This window comes from Rattus norvegicus, chromosome 1, assembly GCF_036323735.1.
Source record: "Rattus norvegicus strain BN/NHsdMcwi chromosome 1, GRCr8, whole genome shotgun sequence".
NCBI lineage: Eukaryota > Metazoa > Chordata > Mammalia > Rodentia > Muridae > Rattus > Rattus norvegicus.
Window position 1 is genome coordinate 243,048,294 of NC_086019.1, and position 23,799 is coordinate 243,072,092.

The following is a 23,799-nucleotide window of genomic DNA, read 5'->3' on the forward strand; positions in this document are numbered from 1 at the left end:
TAGTTGAAGCCAAAGCTGCACCTTTGGCAGAGACAGAGTATATCGCATGGGAAAGGCTACTTATTGGACATTTTCTCCCTTTCAGTTGCTACCTTTTCTGCTTGCCTGCCTCGCATCTAAAGTGTAGTGCACACGTGGGATGCCAATCCTGCGGCTACCACGACAGAACGTGCCACTCAGGTTATTAATGATCAGGTAGGAGAAGAAGTTGGTTTGGACAGTGAAAGTCATAATACAGAAAACAAGCAACTACAATGTCTAAATTCATCCAACCGTCTAGCCATCGGGTCCTGCCTTACGCTGTGAGGAAGGAAACTACCACTGTAGGCAACCTGCTGCAGCACTCCGGTCTGCATCGACGACCTGACCTATGGCTGCTAGGACCCTGATAGCAAAATAAATAAATAAGGTCTAAGCCACTCCATCTTTGTCCTCCCAGCAGTGCCAATCCCAACAGGAGCAAGGGACAAGTGTTGATCAAGTCAACAAACACCTTTCTTATTCAAAGGTTTAGAATTGCTAAAGAGATACATTTCTACACTGAAATGTAATTCAGGATAAACCTGGCAACTACTTTCTAGGATTTTTTTTACACGATATCCCTAGATGCAAAGTCAGACTGCCTTCAAACGTGAGATCTTCCTGCCTCTGCTCCCTGTGTGTTAGGATTACAGGTGTGCACCATCATTCCCACGTACCTGTTGGGTGTAGCAAGCGAGCGCACCCTACCCCAGCCGACCGTTGTAGAGCAACATATATGACATCAGACCTTTTTATTAAAAACGTTGCTTAAGTTGCTTTATTACAGCTACAAATAACCTTTATTTCGATGTAATGTAATAAAACACTTTCAAATTTAACAACACATATCTGACATAATTGTTATTTAAATTAGGAATATAAGTATATATGGTCAGTCTAGCAAAACTGCAGCTCAGGAATTTGTACACATTCTGAAAGGACAGTGCCTGCCTCCCCTTCACAGGAAAGGGGCCCTTCCCTGCTTTCATAATAGACATCAGTGACATCTGGAAGAAGTTCATAATACACTTTGGAACTCTATTTTATTCTGTGAGAGGACAGCCTTCTTAATTGTAGGAAAATAATATTCTTTTTCAGTTCCCTTTTTTCAAATAAAGGTTTTCATTCATGTCCCCCTTATAGACACGGGTACTCTTCTGAACTGTGGCTTTCCATCTCCTTCACCCAGACTACTACATAGCAACATTTAAAGGATACTATCCACAAAGGAACCCTTTCTGCTTCCTTACCTGTCCTTAACATTGACCATTTTTATTGGTGGGAGGGGGTTAGAGGACAGAATTCATCAGGCACACATTTGATTTAAGATACAGAGAACACAGAAACAAATTCTCTACATGAAACAGAACGGTGTTCTAGAGTATTAACAATGGGGGTTCAAGTGGCCGCTAGCTCACACGATTCAAACAGTCCAGTTGGGTGACCATGTTTACGCTGTCTCCAGAAACAACCGCAACTATTCATGGATTTGCTATTGTCACACTCTCTCCTCATAACACACAGTCATGGACCAGCCCTGTGGGCTCCTTGCACCCTTGTGGAAGATGGGAGTGAACAACATGCCGAGAATCATGTTAATATACAATGCGGTGAGGTGGCACTCACTCATCTCCAGTTACCGTCCTCTCTCAGGAGCCTTCAGAAGTGTGAGTGCAAGGAAAAGCTTGATTCAGGTTTTCTGCCTCTCTCCAACCTGAGATCTGTTCCTGAGTTACACCATAATGATAAAGGATTTGACAGTGGACACACACTGGTGGAAAGTCACAAGGACCCTGCAGGAAAGCCACAATATTTAACAGAAGCTTTGAACAAACACTGCTCTGGGGAATTGCTTGAATTAGCTGATGACTGGGTTTCTGTTTTCTAACACGGACATGCAACACGTTCAGCACAATGCTTACTGTAGCTTGCTTGAAAAGACACCCTTCTGTCATACCACAAAATGTACTCTGTCTCATGAATGGTTCCTGAAGAGTTACCACAAAGCCTAGACTGGAAGCATGGGAATTGTGCGTTAGGATTTCCCCCCACTCTTGTGGATGTGGACTTGTGGAAAGCACCAGAAACTGCTTCCCTCCCCTCCCGAAACCCAGCTCTGTAGTGTGCTTACTGCAGAGATGACTGGCTGTCTGACACTGAGCACTATTTTCATTTAAACACAATATCACTGATCCACAGGAAAAAAGGGAGAGGTTGCCATCTCCCCATGATACACTTTGTACAACAGATCACCCCTCGTGACATTTCAAGCCATGCCAAGAAGACAGAAGCCATGTTCCATTGTGCAGTCTCAGCCAATGATTTCGTTGTGTTGTGTCCACCTGTTCTGCATGAATTCATCCAGGGTTCCACTCTGGATCATGTATCATGACCCTTTTTCCCACAGTGGTCAGAGTTTTGTCTATAAAAGAGAGAAAGACAAGAAAATTAGCCAGACCATCAGCGTGGGTTTTCATTTTGTAGTTGGCGAGGTTTTTTTTTTTTTCTTTTCTCTTTTATGGTAGTCGGTGATTTCAATCATTGGTGACTTACAAGGTTTCACGAGCATCTCTGATGGGGAAGAAAATGTAATGTGCCTCTTTTTATAAATGTCAAAAGCTCTGTAAGTTAGCAAGCCTGGAAAATGTTTGAGAAGGAGCCCCAGATAAGCCATTTAGAAATCTTTTCTAATACAGATGTACCCCCAAAATGACTGCTTTCAGAAAATCTTATAAACTTTATAAAACAGTATAACCTTTTTTCTACTTGAAAATAATGACTGTTAAAAGAAAAATGCCAGTATGAGAAGAGACGGAGCAATGTCGGGGTTGGAAATATTTAAGCAAGGCGGGAGAGGAAGGGAGGAAAGGAAGCTAAACCCAATATAAAGATATATTTAAAAATCAAAGCAGAAAACCTATTTTGTAAGCTAACTAAAATACAATTTAAAAAAAGAGTTGAAGAAAGGTACCTCAGGGATGGGAAGAACTGTTCTCAGGAGATGTAAGTTATTCAATGAAAAGCCAGCCCAGCACCAGGTACAGGACACATCCCTGGGAAATGTTTGGCCAGGGAGGCTTAAGAGGCACCAAAACAATACAGACTACCATCAATTCTGAGGTTGTTTTCCAAAATCAGGTAAGACTGTGCTGAAGACATCACATACTTTGTTTGAAATCAGACAGGAACTAACCTGAAAACTTCCTCCCTGACGGCTAGTTTTCATACTGCCATCTACTAGTAGAGAAAAACCAATAGTCGTATGTAGTAATGAATCCTTCACTCTACAGTAACTACCTACCAATGTGCCAATTGGTCTAATAGCTGCGTGATGGTTGTGGGTGAATTTGCTCTAAGGAGAGAATTCATGTCACATACTATAAACTGATCAGAGACCAACGGCTTGGCCAGCCACAGATCTAGTCATGGTTACTGACTGGCTAAATAGACATGATTTCAAACTGCCTTTTAAATATTCATGTTTACACCCACAGAGCAGTGGTACTGTCAGCCTGGGTCAGAAATGTTTTGGTTTTCGGTAGACAATAGCTAAGCAATCACATTCAAAGTCTTGGGGGTAACTCATCACTGAATACTCAACCCTCAGTAACAAACCTTCATCACTCTCTTGCCAAACCCAGGGAACACTGAAGAAGAAACAAGATATGGGGAAATGAACTATGAAACATTATCCTTTGGACATGGCATGAATATTACATTCATGAACTCAACAAGTGATAATCAGGGGTTGAGCAGGGTCTCACAAGGTTTAGTGGCTACCAGGAGAGAAGTTCTAGTCCTCTGTTGTATAGCTCTCTCTCTCTCTCTCTCTCTCTCTCTCTCTCTCTCTCTCTCTCTCTCTCTGTCTCTGTCTCTCACACTCTCTCTCCCTCTCTCTCTACCTCTCTCTCTCTCTCTCTCTCTCTCTCTCTCTCTCTCTCTCTCTCTCTCTCACACACACACACACACACACACACACACGAAATTGTATTTCTTCCACTGAGAATCATCACCCACTTCAAACCTTGAAAGATATGGTCTAGAGATTGACCTACACAGAAGCCAGAATCCTGCTTCCCTCAAGGCCTGTCTTCTAGACTCACAAAAGACTCACTTCTCTATGGGCCATAGAGAACTGTAAGCAACAGCTGAGTTAGTATCCATTCTCCTAGCACAGAACAATACTCCCACAATGCAACACCTTCACAGGCTCTGACTTACCACAGGAGCTCTATGTTTAGATGGGATAGGCAGTCATTGGCCCAGGGCTGTTTCCAGTTTAGCCTCCCTGCCCCGTCCGTGTAAGGTGTTCCTATATCTGAGTCCCTTTATCTGAAGCTGTCCTCTCAGCCCAGTCCTTCGTATGGGGTGTGGCAGTGACTGAATTCCCCTGCCAGTAGACTCCATTTCTCCATTAGACAAAAATCTCTGACTTTGAGCCTCAACCTCACACAATACTTTGTGAGAGCAATTGCTGTATTTCAACCAAGCCCTACTCCCACAGGCTTGTTGGAATGGAGACTGGAAATAAAACATGTCCTCAACTAATGATGCTCCAGAGACATTTCTAGCCTGGTACCTTTGGTTCTTCTAACCCAGTGGAAAGAGCACACCCAGCATCCTTTAACTCCATTTTGCTCCCGCTAGTTCCTAAACTCTACTGAGTTCCTCCTGGCCTCAGTCCAGCATCACCTCCAGAGTCCATCTTTCCTTGTCACCCACCTGCAAGCCACGGTGATGATGCCAGGTTCCGGAGGGCTCAGACATCTTTAGCCTCCCTCCTAGTGTCATTGACATCTTCCTAGTACACCCCGCACCCCAGTCACAGACAGACCTCGCCTTTAACATTAGCCTCATTACACAGAGCCCTTCGTTAGTACAGTCTTCTTCTTCTGTTGTAACCACTACATCTAATATCACTCCTGTCAAAAACACACCTCACTGCCTGGACTAACACCATCCTACCCAACATCCTAACATGACTAAAGACATTTCCAGATCCCTTGCCCACCTCCATCCATATATGAAGCAACTGTCACTGGACTGTACTATTCTTGAGCACTGAGCAACCCCTATGTTATGTCCCCCACAGCTCTTCTTATTCAAAGCCTACTACCTAGATAGCACTTCTTCCATGATTTTACCATGTAAACAATCCTTTGAAGAATGCCCCCAGGGGTGATTTTTTTATTGTGTACTTTTCTGTACTGTTTGACTTTACATTGTGCTACCCTTACTTATTACCAACTAAGGGGGAAAAGAAAAACAAAGAAAGAAGTAAAAGAGGATAGGGCAGGGCTGGGGTTCATTGGATAAGTTTGTAACATTTCTGAGGCCCTTTTCTTTGATCCTCAGCATTGAATAAGATACTGCATAGAACAATGTCCTTCCTACTTCATCATAAGGCTAAAACTCTAGGTAACTGCAAAGCAGGAAGCAAAGATGTTATTATTACTAGTTGATGATGTAATAAAGACGAAGCACTGAACTTGAACTTCAGACAATTAATGATGAAGAAAATATCCCCATGAGAGATGTAAAAATGCCCAGGGAATAGCAAGCTCTTTGTTTGCTTCTGTCATTAAGGCAGAGACCCATCACAGACCCCCAGGATTGCCTGGATGTTTTCTTCCCAATTTCCCCCGGGATGTAGTTCACTTCATTTCTTTTAAATTACCCCTTTCCACAAAGGAAGCATGCAATCAGGTTGAATTCCAAAGCTGCAGCCTAAAGCCCGGAGCAGCAAATTGACAGAATTCATGGCAGAAACCCAAGGTTTTTCTTCGAGGCATCAGTGCTAAGAGCCACTGCAAATGACAGGGATTATAAGAGGTTCTTTAAAGAGAAAGACAATACAGCCACCAAGGAGAAGTAAGGAGACAGAAAGAAAGAGCTGCTTCAAAACAATCCCACGATATTCTTTTAGAGCAAAGTATTTTAAAAAGCTGCCTTTTAGTGCTATTCATAAATGATGTCAAAGAACAAGTACTCGTGACATGATAGTTGAAAACTATTTGTGGCAGTTCAAGTCCATGAGTAAAATCATTCAAACAAAGAGAAAGAAAGAATCCTTGCGTGTGTCACACGGTTACATTTTTTAGTACCTTTATTGAAACACTTAGGAAATAGTGAAAGGCTTAAAAATAGATAGTAGCGAATTAAAATTACCAGTGCAACAGAATTCACAGCTTTAATCCCTGCCTTCATTCCGTTACCCCAAGGAAAATTCTCGAGTGCCTGCTGGACTCCTGAGGCTCTGGTCATGCTGATTAAGAAAATGGGAAGGAATGGGTAAATATTTGAAAGTAACAACATACAGTCTAGATTGTTTACACAGAAAAAAAAGAAGGAAATCGAAGCGTAGAAGAAAAATAAGGGAGCCAAGAAAGCTGAGCAAGAAGCAAAAGTAATCCTCACATGAACCCAAATAGCTAGGTTGGAAGAAACAGGCTGAAGAAGTTATAGGGAATTTCCCAGAGTCCTTAGGGTGGCCGCCAGATATGTGGGAGCATGGGAAAGTAGGAGGAGTCTAAGGTTTCGCCTTTACTGTGGATTGGATGTCTTTGTCACTCTTCTAGAGACTAGTGATTAATTACGTTATCACTCAGACCTGTTGAGTATAACCCTAGAAGCCACCCGACCTAATAATATCAAAGAGCAAGTCAGCAAAACATGAGGTTTCAAAAAGCAGCAACATGTGTCAAGTCAAACGGGTTAACAGCTTTCCAATTAGTGTTTGCTTGAATGTAACTGTGCCCTGTAGACCACCTAGGTTCTTACTCTGGTTGAAAGTATCCTTTACGATAAAGTATCACGAACCTTAAGAAGACCTAAACCCACAGGAGTGTGAGCTTCTAGAAATAGAGTATTACACAATCCTCTTCCCACCCCTGCCATGCCTGGTGCTGTATCTCATACACAGAAAGACGTCCAGTGTTTTTAGAACAGCAGTGAAGAAACTCTACATCCAGCCTTTTGATTCTTCCTATACTGTCCCACTGAATCAGTACCCCCTACTCTGATGGCCCTACCCACTGGCTACGGAAGATGTGGATGACTTACTTCCGTCCGCAACAGAGTTTCCAAACCTCTCACCTTACAAGTTAGGTAAATCTTTTCTGTAGGAGGCTGTTGTGTGCACTGTAGGGTAACTGACAGGCTCCCTGACCTACACCAGATGTAGGTGGTGGTTAACATCCAGACACATTCTAGTTATGACAACAAAAATATCTCCAGACATTGAAAACCATCTCCAGGAGAGAAGGCAAAAAATCCTCTGAATTGAGAATTTATTGCCTATATTTAAGTTCCAAATTCTTGGGGGCTGGCATAAATTATTAGTAACACTTTCTATGTCGTACTTTCTCTGAGCTCCAACTGTTTTCTCCTTCCAGAGTCTAGATCTCAGTCTGTCCTTTGCATAAGCTCCTAAACTGGTGGCTCTACGTAAATGTCCCTTCTGTGCACTGTCAGTTATAACTGTTGCCTCAAGGATGCTCCTTTCAGGAAGTCTTGACTGATTAGTAGAAGCACTAGACACATTTGCTTCTCCTTTGATTGACATAGTTTCCTACCTGTGACTTTCATCATTACAAAACGAGGCCGAGTGACCTTGTGCAGTGGTAGATTCGGGCCGATAGCATGAAATGTCATAAAGTGGTAGTTTATAAGAATGTCCTTTATGGTTAGAGACTAGAAAGTCCATAATTGGTTAATTTGGTATCTGGTGAGCTCCCTCTGTTCCATTTATAAAGGTCCTCGTACCATTCACGAGAGCTCTTCCCTCATGACCTAGTCACCCCATAGACTCCCCACATTTTGATACTGCCGTGTTAGAGTCTGTATTTCAACATAGAAATTTGAGGGGAAACACAAATATCCGGATCACAAAAGTATACATATAGACTTTCTGTGTAGAAATACATGCACAACAGCAAGAATGGTGTTGTATTTTATGAACCCACCATAGTGTATGACAGTCATATAAACAAATTGAATATGAATCTCCTAATATTGGGGCTAATAAAACTGCCTGGTATAGAGCTCAAAACGGCTGCCTTGTGAACGCTATATAGTAGTTCTGACTGTAAATACACCCCAAAGTTGTGAGATATTTTTAGGCCAACAATCTTACCTGATTTGCTTATTCTTCATGGTTATAAATTCAAACAGAGAAAGATATAATCGGGCACCACAATTCTCTCTTAAATCAAGGAACAACAGACTATTGCCTGTGGGCCGAATCCAGCTGGCCGCCGTCTCTTCTGTAAATTAAGTTTTGTTGGGACATACCCATATCCTCTTGCTTGCTTAAGTGTATGACAGTGGAGGAGATAAGCAGTTTCAGGGGAACCATATGGTTTTCAAAAGCTCAAAACACTGCTCTTTGGTCCCTCACCATGTAAGTCTGCTAACCCTGTCTAGGGTTAACAGGAAACAGCACCCAAATCTTGGCATTAGCTGAGGACAGGCAGACAAGAATCCATGTGCTTTATTTGAGCTGATTTATTTTTATGAAGGGTCCAGTAGCATGAAGCTAAAAGCACTTCTGAACACAGGCTCCCTGGGCTGAAATCCAACTCTATCAATCTCATCTGAAGGACTGTGGGGAAATGGCTTGGTCTCGCCAAGCTCTTCTTTTATCATCTTCAAAATGGAATGGAAAAAGCTACCCCATCACACAGTTTCGAAGATGCAGTGTTCTCAGTGGAGTGTCTGTCCATTCACGTGGGCTATTATTTCAAACAGGAAAACCTGTTCATGTTACTTTTTTTAAAAAAGTTAACTATTCTTATACCTTAATTATCTGTGAATTTAATACCTAATCAGTTAAATTATCCTTAAGGTGGACTGATGAGACCGTAAATAGAGAGATGATAGGGACATCATCTGCCCTCTCCTAATTTTCACACCAGCTACCGAATGGGACCTCTAAGCACTAGCCTTGAACACTTCTCTGCCCTTCACGCCATTTCCAAAGACTTTGCTCAAACACATTCTGCACTGTGTTTCTCCTAAGAAATAAAACCAACCCACTTTCCTCTCTCTGGATAAACAATCCCAATGCCGGTCAGAATAACCTAGCTATTTGTCCTAAGAGATAGCTGTTTCCACGGGATACAGCAGTACACGGACTAAAATAGGTTGACACCCCACTTTCCCCTACTTACTGATGCAAAGTTATTTTATCTAAAAAAAATGTGCAGCTGTCATCAGTTCTCCTTGAACTGTCTTAAACCTTAAAACCACCCAGTCTAAGCCCTAGGACTCTTGTCAATGACCCAGCTTTATTTCCTGTATCTGAGAATTTCCTGGGATTCTGATTGGATGGGGCCCTCCCACTGTACAGCATGTATAACAAACTCAACTCACTTAAAGTAAGGAAGACATCCTAGCTATCTTGTTAGCAAGCTGGTGTCCACTGTTCCTAGGTCCTCCACGTGGTACCTCTTCACTATCTCAGACTAAACTCAGCCAACGGGTAGACTTACATGACGGTTATGGGTGCATGCGTGCATTTACTGGGATGATCCTTCGGTGAGGATGTGATCATAATTATCATACATCAGTTACCCTGAGCCACCAGGTAATCCCCTGAGAACTAGGTAGCTAGCCATGACCATTAATATTCTACAAATGCTGGGCACAGGAGTAGACTATGAAAATAGAAATCTAAGTTATAGCTCCTCCCCTAAGAATGTCAAAGTCGGGCTGAAGGGGTTTGCAATCCCATAGGACGAACAACAATATCAACCAACCAGACACCCCCCCCCCAGAGCTCCCAGGGACAAAACCACCAACCAGAGTACACATGAAGGGACCCATGGCTCCAGCCACATATGTAGCAGAGGATGGCCTTGTCAAGCATCAATGGGAGGAGAGACCCTTGGTCCTGTGAAGGCTGTATGCTCCAGTGTAGGGAATGGCAAGGCAGGGAGGAGGGAGGGTGTAGGTGGGTGGGCGGGGGAGCACCCTCATAGAAGCAGGGGGAGGGAGGGTGGGATATTGGGTTTCCAGAGGGGAAACCAGGAAAGGGGATAACATTTGAAATGTAAATAAAGAAAATATCCATTAAAAAAAAGATTTTCAAAGTCGGGGGGGTGGGGTGGCAAATATCCATTAAGCGGGGTCGTGTAAATTTTGAAAGGCTCGGGGAGTTGCTCATAATGAGTATTCTAACCAGATGTTTCGTGCTCCTTTTTAAATGCTGCCTTTTGTATAGTGGGTGATCTGTGGATGGATCGTGAACGTGCATATGTACAAGTATACAGAAGAGAAGTAGAAATGGGTACTGTGACGCAGCACCCAGCTCGAGAGCCAGACTAGCTATGCTCCAACAATGTCCCATTCTAAGACAAACACACTCTAATATTTGAAAGACACGTGGTCCTGGGATTGAGGCTATGTGGAATCTAGACTTAGTTGTGACCTAAGTGTAGGGCATGTCACTCTCACAGACAAGCTGACAGGGAGGCTCCCCTGGAGGCAGATCCCTCACCCTTCTCAGTTCATCTTCTCTCTTCCCAGTCCTCGGTGCACAGGATCTACGATCTCATCCCAACCTCTTTTCCATTCAACTGCCTAACCACCTCTATGACATTTTATTTTTACTTTAAAAAGGGCTGCATTTTACATGTTCATCACCCTACCATCTTGCCTCCCTCCTCTGTGACAATATCAAATTTATTAATATGTGAGTTACTTTTGAGGCTCCCAAGTTCTCATCACCATCAGCCCGTTGTAGTACATTTTCAGATCTCAACTCCATCCTCTGGAGTGTCAGGAGCGGGTCCCAGACGAGGTCAAGAACTGAACAACTCCAGCACCAATCAGTTCACAGCTACTGTGACAGGAAGGGCTTCTCAACAGCTCAGTACCTGTTAGAGCCTTGTCCCAGCATGACATCTCCTGTATGCACGGAGACTCCATACCAGAAAAAAAATCACATCTGCTTCCTCCCCGCAAAGAGGCGGGAAATATGAGATCACCAAAAATAGTTTTACAAAAATGGAAGTACAGAAGCAATTAAAACGGTGATGTCATATGAATTCAGCTTCACAGATGGACATATCGAGATATTATTTATGATGAAAGAAATGGAGACTATCACCTCCCCTGTCACCAGGCATATGAAATAAATTCATCAGCAGACCGGTCTCATTTTCCCATTCAAACACCAACCTGCCTTGGGGTTTTTTTAAACCCTATCCTGAGTGAAAGAAAGAATTCTTAATTCACACCTGATGTCTGGTTGTTAACAACAACAACAATAATAACAATAACAATCTAGCCACTGATTCACGGGGTTTTCTCCAACATTCAAGAAGCTTCATGAAAAGGGGAGGGGAATAGAGGGATGGTAGTGATAAATGACCTTACAGCACAAACTCGGATCTCTCGGGCCTCTCAGCAAGTTTCAGGGCTTCATGCATGCCTGCAGCAGAGAGCTTCCGGTTGATATTCCGGTACTGGCACTGGAGTAGGCTACGATAGGTGGTCCTCAGGTCCCGGTTGAAGAAGGCATATATAAAAGGATTAATGAGAGAGTTTGCATAGCCCAGCCACAGACATGTCCTCTCCACCCACAGAGGAATGCAGCTACAGGAGGTGCCACAGATAAAGGGGCGGGCTGTGGACAAGAGGAAAAACGGCAGCCAGCACACAGTGAAGGCTCCCACGATGATCCCCAAGGTAGTGGCTGCTTTCTGTTCCCGCTTGAAGATGGAGATGTTTTTCCTTTCGTGTTTGAGCAGTCTCGAAAGGTTCGCACACTCTTCCACCTCCTTCTGGAGCTTCACCACACCATTCAGGGAGATGACACTCTCCGGCTGCACGCGTGGGAAGCCTGGGAACTTGTGTTTGGCTGCACTCTTCCTGGCGGCCTTGTAAATCTGATAGTACATGAACAGCATGACCGACATGGGGATATAAAACGCCACCGCAGTGGAGTAGATCGTGTAGCCAAAATCCTGGCTGATCAAGCACACTTTGTCATCGTTCACATTCTGAGCCCATCCGAAGAGAGGAGGTAAGGTGATGGAGGCAGAGAGCAGCCAGACCGACAGAATCATTTTGGCCATACATTTCCCATTTTGCCTCACCGGGTACGTGAGGGGTCTCGTGATCCCAAGGTACCTAGCAGAGAGATGGAAAGATAAGAACTGAATACAGTCATCACTGGCCACCCACGGAGTGCTACCAGCCAGGCCCTAGTAGCAATCCTCACAACAGCCCAGTAGAACTGTTACTTCCATTTTGCAGAAAGGTAAACTGAGGCACCGGTACCTTACCTGTCTTAGTCCATGTCATTCCGTTAGACTGAAGCACCGCTAAGTGTTAAGTACCCTTTTGGAAAAGTTTGCCCACGCTCTACTTACACCTTGCAGATGCTGATAGCCTAAGCAGCCAAGGAAATAAAGATGAGTTCCCTGCCCTCTCCCAGTGACAACCCTCATTAAAACCAGGCAGGGCTAAGACATCGCTCCTCAAGTGCAAAGTTGTGGCACATCTTCTCAGCTTAGTAAGGGGTCTGCCACGCTGATATTACATGACCCCTCATCTCCACAGTCTTAACTCCAGCCAGCTTTTAATGCCTCCCAATGTCCCCTTTGCAGCGGAAAAGAGGTGTACCCATAGGACCACAGGTTTGTGAGTAGTCTGAGAACTCTTAAACTTTCCAGGTGGAAGCAGGAAGTGATTCTTTTTATTGCCATAAAATGCACAAAACAGCAACACCAGAGGATCATTCTTTAAAATTAAAAGCAGCTTGCCTTGTGCAGTTTTGAGTTGGATCACTAAAAAAGGGGACCGTTCTCATAAATGGTAGGCAAATCCAGGGTCTTCCCCACGTATGCTTCTAGAGAGATAAAGAACGGGTCTATGTTTTACTTTTTTTAATCAGGTATTAACAATAACAATGCCAAAGGGACAAAGCTGTCAGACAGACAGAAACATACACAGTGAACTGTTTGACTAAAGACTTAATATTTGTAAACATTTGGAATTTCCCTGTTATTTAATTGTCTCGAGAAGAGCTCGCCATTCTGTTGGCTTTTTTTTTTTTTCTCTCTCTTCCCTTATGCACTATAGAAGCATGTGTGGAAGTAAGAGTTTCTGGCTCATGAACCAACAGCTCTTTTTCTAAAAGTTCTCAATTAGTTAAAAACTATTTTTAAAAAATTCTGCTAGTGCTCCTGATGCTTAAGTTATCCCACAGAAGTTCTAAAGTCATGCTCTTTTTCGGTGAACATTGTTGTGTTGCCACACCATTTACAAAACGGAGATGCAGTAAAAACACACAAGTCAGATTCACTTGTTCTCCATGAGTATCTTCAGCAAGTAGTCCACTTCTGGAATTGGCTTTAATATCCTCAGACAGCAAAGTTGTCCAAATCCTTTATGTGGATATCACATAACCTACACACACACACACACACACACACACACACACACACACACACGCACAGAGCTGATGACATAAATCACGTCTGGATGACTCATAACACCTAGTAAGATATAAACACTGGGTAGATGGTGTGCTGCCATAGTGTATTGGTAATCCTGGCAAGAAAACAAGTCTGTACACATTCAGGACAGATATAGTCATCATAGGCCAAACCATTTGGCATATAAGCTGTGATTGGCTGGGTCTACCAAAGGAGAAATCACAATACATTGTTGTTTTGTGTCCACCATATTAATATGTTGACCAGACAGAGCTGTTCACATGCCAGGCACTTCATAAATGTGGAGTATATAGCAGTAAATTAAGATGACGAAAATCTTTGAAAGCAGCACAATGTGCAAGCCTGAGGAACAGAGGGAAGGGCTACAGCCAGAGTAAGTAGAAAGGGATTGTCTGTGCCTTCCAAGGACTTAGGCGTCCATACCATAGTTTCCTCGTTTCACAAGCTTTGCTGCCTTCATTCCTAGTAAAACTTACACATAACCATGGGCTTATCAACTGAAGTTAGGGCCCTGTTTTGACTCCCCAAAGGGTTAAAAGGGGCAAACGAGAAGCACCCACTCACACTACAGAGGCCAGGGCACCCCAAGAAAGGCACTCAAGCAGCTGCCACAGGTGCCACCATGTTGGGTGAATTGTGATGGGGACATGGGAAAGATGAAGTTGAAATGGAGGGATAAGAAAGTGAAGCCAAGCGGTCTGTACACTGTGGAGAATGTAGAACCAGAGACTCAACTGGGGTGAGGAGCAAGTAGCTATAAGGAGCCTGTGTAACCAACTGAGGCCATACTGAGGTCCTGGTCCAGGACCTTGGCTGGGTCCGTGGTCCTACTGCAGCTGAAGTCTGTGCCAGTATCTGTGGCCCAAGTGACCACCAAAGGTCAGGTGGGTGTCCATTGCTTGACTGCCACTGGAAACATCTGGGTGTCTGCCATGGTGCAAGGGGTGGGGGAGGTGTACCTGCTGATCTGAGTGGCCTGAGCTGCCTCCTGAGGTAGAGTGTGTGGTTTTTGGTAGTTCAATAGTTGATGGATGTTTGCCATCATTTTATGAGGGTTGGATACAAGTCCTTAATGGTCTTAGTCAAGGAGGATACAAAGTAAAGGATGTTAGATTCAGGGAAGTCTCTATTTCTTTTTTTCCTTCTCTCTCTCGTCTATCTACTATTGGGGGGAAAGGGGTGAACAGGGATAAAAAGAAAAAGGGAGTTATAGGAATGTTAGGATAAAAGGGCAGATTATCAAATCTACTTTTAGACTTAAAAGCATTCACCAGTCAAATAATTTACATTTGTATGGATTCTGTATATTGATACAAAATTAAGATGTTTGATACAACATACTGTATATGTTTCAACTCTTGTTTAGGTATTTGATCTATGCAACCCATTTAAAAGTGAAATTAAAGTTCTAGTTCTTGAAAGCTACTGTTATAAACTGTTTAGGATAATTAAGAAGTGCAATAAGTATTTAGTCTACCAAGCTTACAGTCATGTTAGATACTTGTATACTTAATTGCAAGGCCATGCTTTTGAGGTTGAACAGACAGTAAACAGGAACAAGTTTTTTGTTTGTTTGTTTGTTTGTTTTTGTTTTTTGCCTATTCAGATCTACTATAGATAGAGAGGTAGTCTCCAAAAACCTCAGAGATCAACAGAATATGACATTTGAAGACCTTTAATTAATAAAAGGCATTCTTTTGATGGTGAGACTTATCAGCTTCTGGAACAACCCTTGGAGTGAAAATCTCTGGTTTCATTGGAGACTCAGTTATGTTGTGTGATGTTTTTCTGTAAGCTGTCTTAGGAGAAGATGTTTTGCTGAAGCAGATACATGAGAACATGTTATCCTGAGGCAGACATGTGAGAGGACGAGTGATGTTTGGAAAGGGTTTAAGTTGAAGAACCCAACAGACAGTGAATGACGCTCTTGCGTTGGTTCACCTTGCAACACTTCTCTGGTCTTTGATGACAACGCTCTTGCATTGGTATTCCTTGGAGCACTTTGCTGGTCTTCACTGATCTTTGTTTATCATGATTTCATAGAGAGAAACTCGCCAAAGAACTTATGGTATTCCTGCTGCCTCTTGCCACTTCAATGACTCATGTCAATTCTGCAAAACCTCACAGTTTCTTCTGGATCAAGCCTCTGCTACTGATTAGTGTTTGGTGTTTGACGATTGGACCGGAGTGCTGCTACTGATTCTCATTTGATGTTTTTTTTACTGGACTATTGATATCCTGACAACGAAGATTTGGAATTGTCCTCAAAGAACTACCCAAACAGGTTCACATCACTCTGGTGCTATTAAACACCTTTCTCTCCTATTTCTGGTCAGCAGGCTAGAAGGGAGATTGAAGGGTTTAATAACCCTTATTTAAGTAGATTTTGAAAAATCTAAGCCTACACACTCCCATTCTCATATTTCAATGAGAATTAAAAAAAACCCTCCTTATGAAGTTTGCTTCAAATGTACCAAGCTAGTCACCGGGGAAGAAGATGCCCTTGCCTCAAGTGCAGACAGCATGCTCTCTACGCTCTCTAAACTGTAGACAAGCAGGACATGGAAAAAGTCAACTACCAAGCTTCTCAAGAATAGGATAGGCAAGCCCTTCATAATCCCTGCTTCACGGGAAAGTCTGATAGATATACTGGGCCAGATGACCAATGATGATGCTCCAACATCATAGAACATTGGGTGACTGATCAAATAGCCAGCAACACCTGTAATTTTATACTTTTGGAAGCTGTTTGCTCTGTACTCCCTGTTTACTCAAGCAATATTTATACTTCTCAGGATTCTTGTAGAGGTGAAGACTAAATAGTTATAGTTTCACAATTAAGCCTAAGTTGTTTGGGATTTAAGACAATAATTTAAGGTCTAAGAATACATTTTAAGGTTAGTAAATACGAATTATGATACAAAGTGAATTAGGTGCAGAATTTTTAATCCACTATGATAGAGAATGGAGTACCTTCTCCCAAGATTATCAAATACAAATGGACTGGACATTGTGCATGTAATTCTTACCTGATAGTTTTCATATTTGTTCATATTGTGTACAGTTTGTTGCTGTTGGAGGAAAAGCCTTTTATTGGACTAAAAGAGGGAAATGTAGGGATGATCTCTTGTGCACTGTGTTAAAACATCACCTGTCAATAACGAGTTGGATTATGTAGCGCAAAGCAGGGGAGAATAGGCAGGACTTTGAGGGAAGAGATAAGAACTCTGGAAAGGAGTGAAATGCTGAAGGATTTGCCACCCTGACTCAGAGGAAGTGATACTGAGGAGAGTTAACCAGCCACATGGCAGACTTAGATTAGTACTAACAGGATAATTGAGTTATGACCTAGTGGGAAACAATGCCTAGCTCTAAGTTATTTGCATTTATTAATAAATATAGTTCCTGTGTTGTTATTTGAGAACTGGGCAGACAAGAAAAACCCAGAGGGTTACAGGAAGCTATTCCCTTCATGAGAGATGAGAAGAGAAATGGAGGTGACAGAAAACTAGGTACAACCTTCAAAAGCATAACCCAGTTCCTCCAACTACTCCCAGCTCAGTTTCAAGAACTTGAAATAGCGCCACCTCCTGGGGATTAAGCATACAACACATGAGCCTGAGGAGGACACTCCATATCAAATTGTAGCAATGCTTTATCTGAAATTCAACTTTAAGTGAGCCTCCTGTGTACTCTCTGATCTTCACTGATGGTCAACCAAGAACAACAGACACACTGCGTGATAACTGATTGAAGGTTGATCCTTGCAGGTATAGCTTGTCTAATGTAACACTTTAAGACTATAATTACCAAGCAGTTACCAAGCAGTTTGTATGAAAGAGATATTTTTTTGAAAATCTATGTCATGTATTCCTAATGTACTTCTGTATAGTTATATACATGTGTACTTACCTGGTAGACAGTCTCTGTAGAGAATACTTCTGGTTCTAGTTTGTTTCTGCATTTTTTATTACAAAAACTACATAATGGTCTTAAAGGAAAATAAATGCCTGTAATCAAATGCTTCGCTGCAAAAGGAATAAATATAGAGAAGAAGGGTGAAAGGAAACATGAAATAGGATTTGTGTTATATGGAACAATCCCAGTTGCAAGTTATGGTAACAGATATCCAGAAAATCTTTTAAATAAAAAAAAAATAACCCCCAAAAAAAGTTCCTTGGCACTGATAGGAGCCTCAAGATTAAGCTGATCTTGCCATAAAGCTGAATGGAGTTGTTCCATTAAGTGTACATATAGATCTGTTTTAACTTAACCCTCCAATACAAGATTCCCCAAGAGCTAGAGAACTGAGGCTAGTTCACACAGTTTTCAAGGTGATCACGAGGTAGCATGGACAGATAGCCCAACACCTACTTATGGGGTAAGTGGTTGATTTAGTGAGTGAAACCTCCAAGAAGGCAATAGAATTGCTCAGGACAAGAAGCTACATTTTATTTGGATGGCTGCAAAACAAAAAAACGTTAGCACTCCCAGAATTCACAAATTCTTAACCATTTATTAGATGCAGTTCTTAACCATTTATTAAATGTTTTCTTCACACACACCCAGCCAGATGAAGAAACTATACCTCAAGCTCACTTGAAAAATACAGTCTCTCCCCTCTTTACGTAAGTATAGAAAATTCACAAATACCTGTGATCAGAGATTGACCAATGGAGTGCTAGACGATATCTCAGAACGCTAGACAAGAATGCCTACTCGTACTTGTTAGCACACTTAACTAACATATTTCAAGGGTAGAGGTCATAGTCTGCTCTCAGGGCACAAATCATGTTCCATAAACACTGTCAGGGTTTGACTGCATGTCCTTAAGTTCTTAAGTCACACTCTATAATAAAAAGGTTGCCGCCCCCACTAGACTTCATTTGGTAAATCTTTAGAAAGTTAAAATCAACTGACAGGTAACATACAAACCCCTCAAGTGTTCCCTAAAGCTTCTGGATATAAAATAAATAAACGAAAACCAACACCTTAGGTGTAGATTATTAAAATTTAAATACTATAAAGAAGATTACATTCTTTAAAATGAAAATATTTTAAATATTATCAGTTTTTAAAAATAGTCAATTCCTACAAAAAGAACTTATAGTGCCATTAAAATCCATAAAAGAACACATGAAGAAAAAATTTTTTTCTTTAATAAGAATATCTAGTACTATGGAAGTGCCAATTTTCCATTAACAAACTTATAAACCTCATACAGCCCCAGTGGAATAACAGTCCAGGACTCCTGTTAACTTGGCCAAATGACTTCACAGTTTAGTTTGTGTAAAAATGGACATGTAACCTGAAAAGGAATATCAAAGTGATAGCTATCTCACTGAAGCTAGTGTAAAAGCCACAGAAATGAATTGTCCTTTTACAAAAGCAGGAAGGTACAGGGCTGCATCTTGATGGTGGAGTTCTTACTTAGCACGCACAAGACGCCGAACTCAATTCAAAACACCGTGAAAACTGAAAACTTCAACACAGTAGACCCCGTGAGTCACTGCTTCTTGGACTTTTTGGTTAAGAGCAGGTGTGAGATGTCTCATAAACGGTTCAAATATATAAGGGGGAGTATTAAAGAGAGACATTTTAAAATCAGTAATAAGAGGTTAAATAGAAGTGCATTGTAATAGCTTACTGGAAAGCAGGATAAAAGCAACACTTGCTTATTCTCTTTCGCCTAATTAAATATAATCCCAGGGGGTCAAACATTATTATGCCAAAAATTAAACTGAAGTCTACAATGAGAAAATACATGGATTCCTTCAACACAGCAATGATGGAGTAAGGTTCTGTACGATACAAAATATTGAACTATAAATGATATATTTATAATCTTTTACTTTTTTAGATGATAGGATACTTTAAGTTGTCAAATATAAATGTACTGGACATTATAAATGCAACTCTTCACAGTTTTCACAATTGTTACAAAAGTATTTCTACCATATATGGTTTATTGTTATTTTAAAAAGAGCCCTTCATTAGACAAAATGGGAAAATGTAGGCACAATGATTTTGTACACCATATCCTGTTCTGGCCTCCAGGGGCACATGCATGAATATATATATGTGCAATACATACATACAGAGACATATCACATACACACATCACACAAGTATAAACAAATAAATCTGGAAAATTAACAAGTGACATTTATTTAAATTTTAAAATCACTACAGGAACAACTAAAGTCAAACAACATATATCTCCAAATAGCTCCAGCCCTTGCTGCAGACCCAAGGGACAGACCAGTTATAATCAGTTCTCACCAGTTCTGAGCCGGGGATGGTGCATTTCTAGGACCTCATTAGAGCAGTGTTTGGTTTTGGTTTTGGTTTTTCTGTGCAGTGAACAGCAGTTAACACAGAGCTGATCAAGGTGCAGAGGCAAATGACTATAGCATGCTCATCCACAAATGGGACATCCATCTCACCCCTCACCAAAGCTAAGGAGCCATCATGGGAAAAGGAGTGAATAGGTTGTAAGAACCAGAAGTCAGGCAGAACCAGAATGAATCAGTACCTTCTGAGCATGTCAGGACCACTACTTCTGAAGTCCTAGAAGCTCATGTTGCTTACACAAGATCTGAATAAGATTAAGCCAGGCAACATTCAAGCATGGAGAGGAAGAGGCTCATGAGCCCCCCCCCCTAACTAAAGAGCTATTGGCAATTCTGGGGGTGGGAAAACCAGTCTTCTTTAAGGATATAGTTCCTAGTATGTTGGCTGTGCTCCAGTTGATGGTTCTACGCTCAGAAAGATATGGTCAGCACAGATTGGAGTTGATGGGTTAGTACATATTTTCAAGTGGACAAGAAGTTTGAAGATGAGCAGATGGGGGTCAATATGTAAGGAGTTAAGGGAAGACGTTGAGGGAGGGTTAACAAAATCAAGATGCGTGATTATGAATTTTTTGCAAGAATAAAAATAGTTTAAAAAATGATAGCCAAACAAAAAAATTGGATTCAAATTACATTATTTCACTTCTCACAGAACTCTGACTGGTGAACAAAAAAAATTCCAATGAAATTGTTAAAGTAATTGACTGTGGTGGTTTAAATAGGTTTGGCCCCCATAGACATGTGTTTGAATGCTTGGCCCACAAGCAGTGACACTATTAGGAGGCATGTTCTTGTTGGAATAGATGTAGCCTTTTTGGAGGCTCATGGTGGGGTTGAGGTCCTATGCTCAAGCTCTGCCTAGTGTGGAAAAGACCTTCCTGTCCGATGCCTTTGGATAGAGATGTAGAACTCAGCTCCTTCCCCAGCACCTTATCTGCCTTCATGCATCCATACTTCCTACCATGATGATAATGGACTGAACCTCTGAAACTGTAAGCCAACCCTATTTAAATATTATCCTTTACAAATGTTGCCTTGGTCATTGTGTCTTTCGCAGCAATGAAGCCCTAACCAAGACACTGACCAAAGAAGAAATTACTAGCCGTCTAAATAAACACTTGCAAATATCTAAATCAAATCTCTTTGATTATTTATAATAAAAAACTGGAAAACTGGGGGAGCAGGAACTCCATGGCTCTGATACAAGAGAGGACTGAGACTTAAGAGAGGAGACCAATTTGTCCATTGACGTGCATCATAATTTACCCTTTGGCTCAGAAACCAGACTTTGAAGAATTTATCTTGAGACAGTTGTGCAAAACCAAATGACTAGTTTACAACCATGTTAACAAAAGATGGGGGGGGGAACATGCTGTTTAACACTTTGACAAGAGACTACATAAATCAGTGTGGCTCACACACCAGAATGTGATGTCACCAGCGATCCAAAGACATGATGCACATATGCATATATGTTGAATGACATGCAAACCAAAAAGAAAAGTGGATAGAAAACAACATCTGGCCCTCAGGGATAAGTAACAGATTATTACATCACACCACTGTCTGGCTATTCATGTACAACTAGGTATATCTTTGTTTCTATGCATATATAATGGTATATTCGCACAATGTACAGCAAAATGTCAATAGAAATTATATTTGAGTTGTACAGATTTTAATGATTTAAATTTTTCTCTACAGTGTTTACCCTTGAAGGTTTTTTTTTTTTGTTTACTTGCTTGCTTGCTTTACTTATTCGCTTTATATCCCTCTCTCTGTCCCCTCCAGGTAACCCCTTCCCACAATACTTCCCCCACTCCCCTGCTTTGCCTCTGAGCAGGTGGAAGCCAGTAAGTGCATAAAAATGATATTTTTCACTTTAAGAACAAAATAAAATATTTAAGACAATTCTAACATTCCTAAATTACCTAACGGCATCTAACAACAGAGAATATTCTAGTACATAAAATCCTTTGGAAGTGGAAAATTAAATCTTACATTGTTTTATTTGATTAGCATGTCAAAAGTGTTTTCTTACATTCACAGATTTGCACAATGGGACTCGTGAGTATTTAAAGTCCTATAATTAACTATATTAAGCAATACTGCTATTCAGGGAAGTATTTATCCAAATTATCCATTCTCCCTAAAGTTTGTATAGGAAAAATTTTACCTTCAACATGGAGAATAAAAAAATAGGAAAAAAATCATAGATTGATTCTGAATGTTTCTTAATTGTGCACAGTTAATATTTATAGCACTAATGTTTAATTAGAAAGCACAGTATTTTATGAAGCTTTCAGAAATGAGCCTTAAAGTACATACAAATGTTAAAATACAGTTGGTCTCAAAGACAAAGATGCCAAAGTAATATATAATTGAGAAATGCAAGCAACTCACACCAGGAGTTCAACTGAAGTAGGAGATTGAAAGAAAGAGGATTAAGGAGCCGTAATCCACACAGAGAGGGATTGGAAACAAACCCACTCATCTGCTTGCCTCCTGTTCTAGCTGTATAGAAATGTAGATAATGGCCCTTAATTAGACGGCTTCTGCACTTCACTGCTTTGGGATAATATCAAGAAGTACAAGAAATGGGTGGAATTGTTCTAAAATAACTGTACACACTCCAGAAAGCCTCTTCTTGAGATGTTCTCCCTTTGGAGAAGAAAACTGCACCCACAGTAGAGGTTCCCCAAACTGGTCAGCATCATGACCAGCTTCTGAAACTTGAGGCTCTAAAGCCACCTTTCTCTTCACAGAAAGCTTGGAGACCCAGGAACAACTGTGTGCCTGGGGTTGTCTACACGGGGTCTTCATTGCAGACACTGGCAGGACGCCTCCCTCTGTGGGTCACAGGCACTGTACTATGTTCCATCCTCCTTTCCAGTGATGATGACTCATTGTGTTTACAGTCTCAGATGCTTCAGTCCACGGACTGCACTAATGAGTCTTAGCTTTTATGTCTTACTCAAGTTAGAGGGGCTCTGGGTATGGAATACACAACAGGGTTTTGTAAACCTTTCTGCCACAGTTCATACTAAGAGATATAATAACCACATTCACATATATACATTAAAATTGGTATGTATGTATACATATGCAAGTGAAATCAAATTCTCCAAAAATACTTAACATTATAATTCCTATTTCCTCTCTTCTGATGCATGCCAAACTATTTAAGACATTTTAGTGTTTGTGTGTAAGTTTGTGTTTGTGTATCTGTGTGCATGTATATATGGAGGCCATTGGTTGACTTCGGGTATCTCCTTGATGATCTTCCACATTATCTTTTGAGACAGGAGCTCTCATTGAACCCAGCATTTGCCAAATGGCTAGGCTGTTGGCCAGCAAACTCCAGGTATCTACCTCTCTCATCCTCATCACCTCTAGGGTTATAGACCAGAGACCATGTGTGACTTTGTTACACGGGTGCTAGAAATCAGGTTTTCATATCTACACCCTACGTTCTTCAGCAACCAAGGCATCTCCCAACCCCTACTTCAGACCTTCTAAATGTTGATGCTCTATTTGTTCTATTTGCAGTGCTGGGGACCAAACTGAGAGTCTTATGCATGAGAGCAAGTGTTCTAACATTGAGCAACATCCTCAGTCTTTAGATGCTTGATCTTAATTCACAAAATTGATCTCATAACCTAATAATGTACTCTGACATAAAGTTGGAGAAGTAATAGTTAGTGTTCAATAAATATATAGAAAGATGGTCACTACATATCAAGAGAGAAATACACACAAAACGGCAATAAGATGCCTTGCCATTTAGAAGAATTAAAGATGATAATGATGACGATGATGGTGATGATGACAATGATGACGACAATGACAAGAAGGAGGAGGGGGGGTGAGGGGGAGTAGGAGCCCTGTTATGAAGCAACTACAGTTCTCATAGGTCACTGGTAGGGGGGGTCACTTGACTCAGTAACTTAAGAAACTGT

General features: G+C 41.3%; 1 protein-coding gene across 4 annotated transcripts in view; it reads right to left on the minus strand.

The window, feature by feature from the left end:
* Window positions 1-770: 770 nt before the first annotated feature.
* The window catches only part of Htr7 (5-hydroxytryptamine receptor 7), a 124,573-nt gene continuing 101,544 nt past the window's right edge, over window positions 771-23,799 (minus strand). For 2 of the 4 annotated variants that reach the window (XM_006231307.4, XM_039089833.2), the window contains exons 2-3: window positions 11,401-12,156; window positions 771-2,443 (exon numbers count right to left, since the gene is read on the minus strand). In XM_006231307.4, the coding sequence (XP_006231369.1) occupies window positions 2,401-2,443; window positions 11,401-12,156 (799 nt within the window). In that variant the 3' untranslated portion in view covers window positions 771-2,400. Of the gene's footprint in view, window positions 2,444-2,463; window positions 6,287-11,395; window positions 12,157-23,799 lie in introns of those variants that run through there. The other 2 variants (NM_022938.2, XM_039089840.2) reach the window with 2 other exon arrangements.